We start from the raw sequence: 11,537 nt of genomic DNA on the forward strand, positions 1-11,537 counted from the left end.
TCTCTGCCATTTTCAATCACTGAGTGGTTGACACTAATATTGAGGTCATGTGCGGATGTGCACCACCAGTGTAACCAAAAAGACCTAGAGCAGGGGTGGCCAACCCATTAAACGAAGAGAGCAGAAAAATGCGAAGAGCCACACACCAGGTTTTGTTTTTTTTTAGCAATTTTTGTTGAGCAAAAAAAAAAAAAAAAAAAAGCACAGGAACCGTTTCTAGGGGCGCAGGGGCAGCTTCGCGAGCTGCGGGTTGGCCACCCCTGACCTAGAGATATATATTTTTAACCATTCATAGGCATGGAAAAAGCCAAATATTAAACTAAGGAATTAACAAGGAGGAATGCTTACAATGTTTATTCAGTACTTGATTTACCCAGCCTTCCTCGGGTGTGTAACTCAACAAATGGGAAATTACATTTATTTCATTGGTAAATAAAAGGAAAATGCAAATGTGTTATGGAAATGATGGTAATTTTCAAAAAGGTGGGCATGGCCCGGCCCCATGTGATGTAGTGGGGCATCTTGCTGGCCGCCAGGCTTGGGCTGTCCCCTACTGGCCCTGTCTGTGAGCATGACCCAGCAGGGGGGCCAGATACTGCCCTGATCGGTTCTGACTGGGGGGAGGGAAGGAGGTTGGAACAAAGGACGTACGTGGGGGGAGGAAGAGTTAGTCTGGGTCTGGAAACATGAGGGAGACAGCCTAGGGAGGGGGCTTGGAGACTAGGGGCTCAGGCACCCCGCCTTAAAGGGTCTGTGGCATCCTAGCCCCCCTCCTATTGCCACATCACGTCTATACTGTGCTGTGTTCTGGAAAATCAATAAACCCCTTTCTATTCTGCAGGCTGGTGGAGACTGTTCTGGCTGCTACGGGGGAACCCGGACTGCACCGTCACACCCCATGAGGAGCCATGTGGGACTGAGGGGAGGAAATTTCCAGGCCTCGGGAGAAGCGGGAGGTTGTGGTGGAGGAAAGCCCCAAGCTCCAAGAGCAGTGGCACAGGGGAGTAAGAGCTGGGGGGAGGGTATCCCCATGCCCTGTGAGGTGCCCTGCTAATTCCCAGGCCTCAGGTGAATCAGGAGGGGGGGGGGATCCCCAGGTCCCATGAGGAGGGGTGAGGGAAATCCCCATGCTCCAGGTGAAGCAGCAGTGCAGGGAGGGGGAAATCACTAGGCCCTGTAGGAGCCTCATGGGGTGTGTGTGTGGGGGGGAACCCTTCACATGGAGCAGTGGGGAAGGGGGAGTGTGCAGGCCTCCCATAGCAGGGGGACATCCCCAGGCCTTATAGCAGGGTGGGGGAAGGGTAATGCTCAGGACCAATAGCTGCAGAGGAGAAGAACCTTATCCGTAGAAGGTGGCCCGGCTGACAACATGTAGAACCCCATCCCTAGCCGGTCATTTTTTTTTTTAATTAATGGAGATGCCTATCTCCTAGAACTGGAAGGGACCTTGAAAGGTCATCGAGTCCAGTCCCCTGCCTTCACAGCAGGACCACGTACCATCCCTGATGAATTTTTGCCCCAAATCCCTAAATGGCCTCCACAAGGATTGAACTCACAAGCCTGGGTTTAACAGGCCAATGCTCAAACCACTGAGCTATCTGTCCCCCCTCCCACCCCTACTCACTGCCCCAGTGGTGAGTGTGAGAATTGCATCCCTCCCCCCCTCTTACTCTCCCTTTCCATGTCGAGGGGGGAAGCCCTATTCCCTCCACTTCCCGTGTTCCTGGCACATCCAAACCCTGACCTTGCTTCAAGTTAAGCTAAGAGGAAGTTGCCCACCACATTTGGTGGCCCTAGCTGTCACTGTGTAGGAGGAGTTCTTGCACAGACGGCAGGCGGACAGACAGACAGACATTTCATTTCTAAAATTTAGAGAGAGATTAAATCAAATAAAAGGAAAATTAACACTCCCCTTGGAATACATGTTACCATCCTTTCTAACAACTCAAGCTAGTAAACTCACCAAAATGGGGCATGCTGAAAACAGCTACAGAAATAAATCAAAGACATGACAATTAAGTAAAAGCATAAAAAAATATGCATCACAGTTCCAATGTAACAATCCCCATAGATGAATAAACCTTCAGAATCTCCACTAAAGCTGCCCTCAAAAAATGGAGCATCTGCCAAAACACTACATAGCATGCTACAGACTTTTGCAGTTCACAAAATGAATCCTCTTGCATGCATATTAGCCACATATAGCTCAGCTTTAAGATGCTAAACAAATCGATGAGTGAACTAGAAACAGTCATGATCCTTCCAAATATTCATACAATATTTACTGACACTGGAATCCCTATGTGGATTTGCTGATGCTGTGAGCATTAGAGGAAGGTTCCCCCACATTCAAGCTCTTTTTTCCTGCGAATTATCCAGTAGGGAATAATGTGCAAGCTCAGACTGGAGCTGCAGTTATTGAAGCTTTTCCCACAATCCAATTACTTATGAGCTCTCTCTTATTGTGGACTAAAATGCAGGACAATGTAGCACTTTAAAGACTAACAAGATGGTTTATTAGATGATGAGCTTTCGTGGGCCAGACCCACTTCCTCAGATCAAATAATGGAATCCACTATTTGATCTGAGGAAGTGGGTCTGGCCCACGAAAGCTCATCATCTAATAAACCATCTTGTTAGTCTTTAAAGTGCTACATTGTCCTGCATTTTGCTTCAGCTACCCCAGACTAACACGGCTACATTTCTATCATTATTGTGGAGTGTCTGAGATCTAGCAAGGCTTGCTCTTCAAACGAAGCTTATTCCATAGAAAAAGCATTTGTCGATTCTGTCCCGTGTGGATTCTCTGATGTTCATGAAGTTATGAGCTGGAACTGATGCTTTTACTTTCATCCAAGCACTTACGGGATTTCCCTCTCATGTGGATTCTCCCATGCTTCGCAAGGCTTGAGCGTTGATTGAAACTTTTCCCACAGTCAAGGCATTTAAAGGGTTTCTCTCCTGTGTGGATTCTCCCATGCTTAATAAGGCTTGCACATTGACTGAAACTTTTCCCACAGTCCAAGCATTTAAAGGGTTTCTCTCCTGTATGGGTTCTTCCATGGCTAATAAGGCTCGAGCTTTGACTGAAACTTTTCCCACATTCCAAGCATTTAAAGGGTTTCTCACCCGTATGGGTTCTCCCATGGCTAATAAGGCCTGAGGGTCGACCAAAACTCTTCCCACAGTCCAAACATTTATAAGGTTTCTCCCCCGTGTGGGTTCTCTGATGTATAATAAGGGTTGACGGTGCACAGAAATTTTTCCCACACTCAAGGCATTTATATGGTCCCTCTCCTGTGTGGATTTGCTCATGGCTAATAAGGCCAGAGCGCTGACTGAAACTTTTCCCACAGTCCAAACATTTAAATGGTTTCTCTCCAGTATGGATTCTCCAATGCCTAACAAGGCTTGCACTTCCACTGAAACTTTTCCCACAGTCCAAACATTTATAAGGTTTCTCCCCTGTGTGGGTTTTCTGATGTATAATAAGGGCTGATGGTGTTCTGAAATTTTTCCCACACTCAAGGCATGCAGACGGTGGCTCTCCTGTGTGGATTTTCCCATGCTTAATAAGGCTTGAGCGCTGCCTGAAACTTTTCCCACACTGCAAGCATTTAAAGGGTTTCTCTCCCGTATGGATTCTCACGTGGCTTATGAGGCTTGAGGGCTGACCAAAACTGTTCCCACAGTCCAAGCACTTATAAGGTTTCTCTTCTGTGTGGATTCTCTGATGGACAGTAAGGGCTGAGGGAGCTCTGAAACTTTTCCCACAATGAAAGCATGTATATGGCCTCTCTCCTGTATGGATTCTTCTGTGGCAAATAAGGCCTGAGAGCTGACTGAAGCTTTTCCCACACTCCAAGCATTTATAAGGTTTCTCTCCCGTGTGGATTCTCTGATGGACAATAAGGGCGGATGGAGCACTGAAACTTTTCCCACACTCAGGGCATTTACATGGTGGCTCTCCTGTGTGGACTCTCCCATGGTTAGTAAGGCCAGATCTCTGACTGAAACTTTTCCCACAGTCCAAGCATTTATAAGGTTTCTCTCCCGTGTGGATTCTTTGATGGACAATAAGAGCTGAGGGGGCTCTGAAACTTTTCCCACAATGAAAGCATGTATATGGCCTCTCTCCTGTGTGGATTTTCTTGTGGCAAATAAGGCCTGAGAGCTGACTGAAGCTTTTCCCACACTCAAGGCATTTGTAGGGTCGCTCTCCCACGTGGATTCTCCCATGGATAACAAGGCTTGAGCGTCGACTGAATTTTTTCCCACATTCCAAACAATTATAGTGTTTCTTTTCCTTGGGATTTGCCTGCTGGTCTATGGTTTCCTTGGGATCCTTGCCTCCTCCCCCACACTCAGTGGATTCATCTGCTTTCTTCCGTGGGCTGTTACCCAGTTTCCTCTCTGACCTGTGCCAATTACTTCGAGTTTTTCTCTGTTTCAAGGACTGGCGGAAATTCCCTTCAGCTCTTCTCAAAAAGGTCCCCTGCGGTTCCATTTCCTGAGAACCTTTGAGCTGTGAATTCCCATCCTTGTCCGCACTCATCAGTGGATCACCTGCTGGAAAACAGAGAGAAGCCAGGCAGGAGTCACCGTCTGGGCTGATACAAAGGACAGAAGGGGAACAGCGAAGAGGGAAAACACAACCCATAACTGTTGGAGAGACTGAAAAATTGGATTCTGCCTTCACATCCCACCCAGACACTCCCAGGGAAGTGAAGTTGAGGAGAAAACTCCTGACAGCAAACAGGGTGGCTGGGAAGGCGTGAGCAATCTCTGTCATGATGACACGACACCTGCTGACCACAGCCTGACCTGGGTGAGGAGGCAGAGCTGAGGGGCTCACAGCACATGTGGAGGGAAAACCTCCAGTTCCAGATACTTTGTGTCCACGTCACTGACCCCTCACCTGCTTCACCAGAACCTCTTGGGATCTTCCTTTCCTCGGAGGCCTGGAGATCCAGGACCCATGGTTCTTCCCCTCCTTCCAGCCGGGCGATCAGGGCAGGTTTGGGAACAGGAAGTCCTGCTGGGGGGGTGAAATCAGGCCTGAGCTGCGGGCACTGAGGACTGGGGCTCTACTTCTCATAAAGGACACGACGGGAGTTTAAACTCACCCCTGTGACTTTTCTGGGGTCGTGGGATGGGAACAAGGGAGAGAGGAATGTTGGGGGGAAGGGGGGGAGATTTCACACCCTCACTAGTTCTCAGGATCTGGGGGACGTGCTGAAGCGCACACAGCTCTGGGGTTAAACCCCTGCCAATGTCTGATTCCCCAGAGCCAGTCCCAGGAAAGGAGGTGACCAGTGACCCTGTGTGCGAGCGAAAATGAATGCAGATCACATCATACACTGCGCCCGCCCCGGTGACAGCTGGAGGAATGGGGATGCATTAGCATTTCGGTGAGGTCAGTAACTCTCCTGTCCACTGGAAGAGGCGAAAGGCTCCCACACACTGGAGCTGTGGACTACACAACCCACTCCCTTCTCATCTCAGTGATCAAGGAAGAACCTGACCTGATGCAGAAATGCCGGCCTCATGGCTTTGTTAGCTGAAGGCCCAGCAATCCTTACCCAGTGAGGCCACAGTCTCATAGTTCTCCTGCATGACGTCCCTGTAGAGGGCTCTCTGAGCGGGGTCCAGCAGAGCCCCCTGCCCTGCGGTGAAATACACAGCCACCTCCTCGAAGGTCACCGGCATCTGCAACAACAGGGACCTCCCATTCAGCGCCTGCCGCCCCAGCCACAGCCCCACTAGTCACAACGGAGGAGGCCTGAGAAGCAGAATCCCACCCCACCCTGCTCAGAGTAGCCTGGAGGCTCCAGGGAAGAGAGAGAAGGGGGAGAGCTCCTTGTGCCTCCCAGCAGATGGAGCAGCAGGGACGTCTCATTCACCACATACCTGCCAGCCACAGGCTGCCGTGAGAAGCAGAGCTCTGGGCAGGGAATAGGGACAGGAATCCCTTTGTACTTCACTGCCTAGGGGGTTCAGGCTCAGCGCTCTGGTCTGTTTTCCCTGACCAGGGAGTTGGTTTCCTCTTTCAGAAATAGGGAAATATTCAACCCCCTTCCCCAAGGAGCCTCTTTATAAATCAGCCCCCAAGCTGATCATGTCCCAGGAGGTTTCACATACCCTGCCCTACCCTGTGTATTTCCTGCCCCTCCCACACCTACAGAAACTCTCCCCAACAGCTCCCCTCCCCGCCCCCCTGCCCCGAACAACCCTACCTGAGCTGGCTCCAGCACAGCCATTTCCCTGTCCCGCCCCTGGTGACAATCTGGAACAAAACAGAGTCGTTACCCTGCAGCCTGTCAGGGTGAGAAGGGCAATTGGGGAGGTTTCTGAACTAGCCCTAGACCATGTCACCCTTAGGGTTGCCAGATGTCTGGTTTTCGCCCGGACAGTCCAGTACTTGTGGCTCCTGTCGGGTAAAATAAAACCCAGACAATGTCCAGTATTTTCTGTTTTTCTCGGATGGAACGCCAGAGGGGACATTTTCCCCCCACTGCATCTGGCAGGGGGAGAGTTTTTTTTTTTTTTTTTTGCTCAAGCAATTTTTTTCCCTGTCATGTTCAGGATTTTTTGTGAAAGTGTCTGGCAATCCTAGTCACTCCCCAGTTTCCTTCCCTGCAGACACACCCCCTGAACTCCGCCCTGCTGGGAAACCCTCAGTGAGGTTATCATCGCACAGACCTGCCCCCTCCCATGGAACCCAACCCACAAGACACGGCCAAACCCTCCCAGTGACAAAATCTCTGCGCCAAATGTGAGAAAGCAGAATCGAAGGCACTGCTGGGGGGAGGGGAGGGGAGGAGAGTGGAGGGTTCCCCAACACTGTCCCCAGAGGCAGAAAATGACTTTTCCTTTCTCTGCGCCTCACCTTGTCCAAGGATCTGCCTGGGTTAAGGGGCTGTTGGGAATGGAGCTGGGAACCTCGCTCCCCACCGATTGCTCCAGCTGCCTCTTTCAGTCTCACCATTCCCCCTTCTGCTGGGGAGAGCTGGTTACTGCCCTGTCGTTCCTGGCGGTGTTTCCCCTCCGTTAGCAACTGTCCCTGCTCCCAGCAGGGGTGAGCCTGGAGGCAGCAGCTCTGGGACTGGCAGACCCCTGGGAGCAGAGACGGGGCAAGCAGGAGCCATTTCTGCCACGCCACTAGCACTTTCTGAAAGTTTTCTTCCATCCCCAGCACTCTCTGGCTCAGGAGGCTCTGGCGGCAGCAGGGCCTGGGACTGACCTAGTGTCCTGATCCCAGACACAGCAAAAAGTCCCACCCCCCGCCCCTCGTGGCTAGGCAGAGATGACCTGGCCCAGCAGAGACCCCACTAGGCAGCAGCTGCTCAACCCAGGCCTCCAGACCACAATGGAGGCAGCAGCCTCAGCCCCAGGCGCCCAGCTGGCTCTATGGGTTCCAGTGTTCTGCACAGAGAGACTGACATCAGCCCCCTTTGCCTTAGCAATGACCAGAGCCCTCTGGGCCAGCCTGGCCCGTGCTGAGCTCATTGGCCCTCTGCACCTGGCGAGAAGCCAGAGACTCAGCATTTCCTACTAGAGCCAGAACCAAACATGAACAATCCTGTTGTTTTACCAACTGACCCTGAACGGAACTGGGTATGTGGGGGGCTGGGAGAGGATCCAGCTATGATACAGATTTAGCCTTTTTTTAAGCTCAACGTTTAAAAAAATTAGTGTCCTGATCATCATTGTAAGAGACAACGTGTACACACACGATGGGCGGGTGGTTTTTCAAGAACGGCAGCCATCAACTTTTTCACAGGCTGAACCTGAGTCGTCAGTGAACTGAGAGAGGCAAGACAGAGCTGGGAGGGAGGGAAGCTGAGCATGGAGCTAGGCAAAATGTCACTGAACCAAGCCACGAATGCAGATGGGAAGGGTTAAGTTAGAAATAACGAGGCCGTGAATCCAGCGTCAGACAGGTCTGCTCCTGAAAGGTGAATGGGAACTTCTTCTGAACACTGGAGAAATCTCTACAAAGGAAACAAGGAAAGGCCCCCAAAAGGACTGGGCCAATTTTTGATTCATTCGCTGATGATCCAGGTCTTCCTGGCTGCGTCTAGACTGGCATGATTTTCCGGAAATGCTTTTAACGGAAAAGTTTTCTGTTAAAAGCATTTTCGGAACAGAGCGTCTAGATTGGCACGGACACTTTTCCACAAAAGCACTTTTTGCTGAAAAGCGTCTGTGCCATCTAGACATGCTTTTCCGCAAAAAAGCCCCCATCGCCATTTTCGCGGAAAACAAATCTGAGCTGTCTACACTGGCCTTTTTGTGCAAAAGCTTTGTGCAAAGGGGACTTTTGCCTGAACGGGAGCAGAATAGTATTTCCGCAAGAAGCACTGATTTCTTACAGTAGGAAGTCAGTGCTTTTGCAGAAATTCAAGCGGCCAGTGTAGACAGCTGGCAAGTTTTTCCAGAAAAGCGGCTGATTTTCCGGAAAAACTGGCCAGTCTAGACACAGCCAATAAGAAAGAAAACAGACTAAACTACAGGGAACATCAGAAAACTGTCATGCTCAAATTGCATCAACTAGCCCAAATTGTGCTGGCTATTCCACCAACACCAGCATTGCAAAACAATGCCCAGGCCTCATGTCTCCCTTCTATGGCAGGGGTCCAACAGGGCAAAGCAAAGCTATGTCTACACTGGTGCAGTCTTGCGCCAGATATGCAAATGAGGCTAAGCGTGGAATATCGCTAAGCCTCATTTGCATATCTAATGAGCCACCATTTTGCGGAAGAGGCTCTTGTGCCAGAAGTTCTATGCAAATGAGGCTCAGTAATATTCCCCGCTTATCTTCATTTGCATATCTCTGGCGCAAGACTGTGCCAGTGCAGACATAGCCAAGATGTTTAAAAAACATGATTTTAGGTAGTTCAGACAATTCAGACAAATAATCAAGTTGACAACAAAAAGAAACACAAGGACAATGCCTGTAAAAACAAGCCGCTTTGGGGCACCCGAGAGACTAACAAAAATATATAAAATCACGAGCTTTTGGGGGTAAAACTCAGAATGGAACGCTCATGACCTAACGTATTGGTCAGTCTTCAAGGTGCCCTAGGACTACTCGTTTTTAAAGTTACAAACTAACATTTTTTAATTCCTGTAAAGCTAAAAAATAAATCAGTCGTCAGGAATCCAAACGGTTGCCATTGTCATTTGAAGCTGCCTTTCTCTCAGTTTGCCCCCACTAAGTCTGAGGTAGGATTTCAACAGTAACTGAACTTTTATTTTTATTTCTCTCTGGAGGCTTGAACCGGAAATGAAACCGAACGTCCGTGAACAGGAGCTGAATTGAAACCAAATCCCGATTGGGCTCCCTGCCTGCTGCTGCTGCTTGCAGTGACTCTCGTGAGACACCAAATCCTGCACAGGAGCCGGTTCAGCCCAGTGCTGTTAGCCCCAAACAATGAACATAGGACAGGAGTGAGCTCCCGATTTATGAGACCGATTGGAAAGAAATTAGAAACTGACTAGGGAGCAGGCAGAGAGGGGATATTTGCCTTGTAAATTCAGAGCCCTTAGGGGGAGCTCCCTGGCCTGCCACCCCAATGCTTGTGGGACCGGTTCTAGGGAAGCAGATTTTCCACTGGCTGCTGGGTGGGGCATTTCTTCCCCCTCCTCTTTCCCATGGGCTGGGGGAGCTACCAGCATCTCTCTCACCATCCTCCTCCCTTCCCCTGCCCTCTGGCTCACCCCTCCCCAGCCAGGCTGTTCTTGCTCCAGCCCCACTTTCCCTTACCTCTCTTTGCTTTCCAGGGTTAAATGTTTGCTGGTTAAGACCTAAATGGACTGCTGATGGGGTCCGCCTGGCCTGTGCATGAGGGCATGACAAGCCCAGCTTCAGTGGCCCTGCCTGAGCTGCCACAGCCTGAGGAGACTGATATCCCTGGGCTGCAGAGAGAGGGCTGGGGAGGTGAAGTAGTTGCAGGCAGGGGTGGCAGGAACATTGCAGATTCCCAGAATGCCCAGAGCCTGCCTATGGCCCCGGGAGGGAATGTGGGTAGGGGAGGAGTCTGAGGTGCAGGCTCTAGAGCAGGGGATTAGGATGCAGGAGGAGGGGCAGGCTCTGGGAAAGAATTTGGGTGGGGGAGAGGGCTTGGCATGCAGGCTCTGGGTTGGGGCAGAGCATGGGATGCAGGAGGTGGAGAGGAGAAAAGGGAGTTTGGAGGCAGGAGAGAGTGTGGGTACAAGAGGAAGTTTTGGGGGGGGTGGGAGGAGAGTTGGGGAAGTAACACAGAAAAGATAAAAGGGTGAGAATGCAGCCAAATAGCTGCACATCAAAACCCTTGTGGCTAGTTGATTGTGTGTGGAAGGGGAACAGAAACTGGTGCCTTTCTGGGTTATGATGGAGACTTGTGCTTCCTATGGCAACTATATGGCTCTGAACCAAAGAGTAAACAAAAGATTTTGATTCACTTTGATATGTAGATGTTGAAGCAGCTATTTATCTTAAAAATCCTAAGCCAACAAGTATACAGCATCACGGAGGGAAGAGGTCTCCCTCTGCCGACTTGTTTTCTGGCACTCCCAAAGAGGTTTTATCAGTAACTGAGAGATTTGAACAGAGACTGGAGAAGACTGATCCATGGAAAAGCAATGAGCCCGAGACACACAGCTCAGAGCTGTGGGAGGGGAGGAGGAGAATACCGAATGGGGGGTCTGAGCAGACAGCAGAAATATGCACTGGCATTAAAAGCAAGGAATCTACTGGAGACCTGGAAGGGAGCAAATGGCCCAGGTCTAAAGTCAAAGCAGCTACAGATTACTGCAGTACCTGCCAGCCTTACCGCAGCACCTGCAAACGGTCACACAGAATGATAAGGTGCAAAGAGGATCCTGCTGCCATGGGGGGAGGCAGAGAAGCAGAGAGCAAAGGGAAGTGCAGCGTCTGCAAAGGAAACTTGTATCTCCCCCCCCCCCATCTTCCCTCCGCTCCAGCCTGATCCCCTGCACTGCCCCACCCCCTTCAATACAACTCCTCCCCCCCTCCCCCTCCCTGTGACCCTCAGTGCACACATCGGCAGGGTCCCCTGGAACCAGGGCTGGAGTCACTTCCCTGCCCCTCGCCCGGGGCTCACCCCTCACCTGCAGGCCGCAGCGTAGCCCCGGCTCCCGCCGCGGCAGCAGCGTGTGAGCGGCCGCCCGCCCCGGATCTGAGGAGCAGCCCCACCCCCTCTCGGAGCAAGGGGCAGAGCCTATGGAGGGGGGGGGTGTGCAGTTAACCCCTTAGCTGCCGGGAGCTGCACGCCCAGGTCGAGCAGGGGCAGCCCCTAGGGAGCGGGGCGGGGCTGGAGGCTCCGTCTCTCCCACCCGCATCCCGGGGCGAGGCTGCCCGCTCACACGTTACTGCCGCCGCCGTGGGGCGCCGGGGCCGGACCGAGCCCAGGGCAGCAACGCGGAGCCACACGTGCGGGGCCAGCTGCACCCAGCGTTCTACTCCCGCGCGCGCGCACAGCTTGCGCTCACGACCGGCCCCCTTGCAGCACGCGCCGCCCGCCCTCTCCGAG

General features: G+C 51.5%; 1 protein-coding gene across 5 annotated transcripts; it reads right to left on the reverse strand.

Moving 5' to 3' along the window:
• Positions 1-2,591: 2,591 nt before the first annotated feature.
• LOC102447895 (uncharacterized) lies at positions 2,592-11,511 on the reverse strand. Of its 5 annotated transcripts, none has more exons than XM_075913940.1 (5): positions 11,116-11,511; positions 6,237-6,286; positions 5,583-5,709; positions 4,919-5,035; positions 2,592-4,569 (listed from the first exon to the last, which is right to left on the reverse strand). In XM_075913940.1, the coding sequence occupies exons 2-5, from the start codon at positions 6,258-6,260 to the stop codon at positions 2,822-2,824; spliced, it is 2,016 nt and encodes a 671-aa protein (XP_075770055.1). In that variant the 5' UTR covers positions 6,261-6,286; positions 11,116-11,511; the 3' UTR covers positions 2,592-2,821. The 5 variants fall into 5 exon arrangements, with proteins under 5 accessions (XP_075770055.1, XP_075770054.1, XP_075770052.1 ...); XM_075913939.1 differs by having other exon boundaries at positions 2,593-4,566; positions 4,919-5,038; XM_075913937.1 differs by having other exon boundaries at positions 2,593-4,569; positions 4,919-5,038.
• Positions 11,512-11,537: the final 26 nt, after the last annotated feature.

Source organism: Pelodiscus sinensis, chromosome 32 (assembly GCF_049634645.1).
Source record: "Pelodiscus sinensis isolate JC-2024 chromosome 32, ASM4963464v1, whole genome shotgun sequence".
Lineage (NCBI taxonomy): Eukaryota > Metazoa > Chordata > Testudines > Trionychidae > Pelodiscus > Pelodiscus sinensis.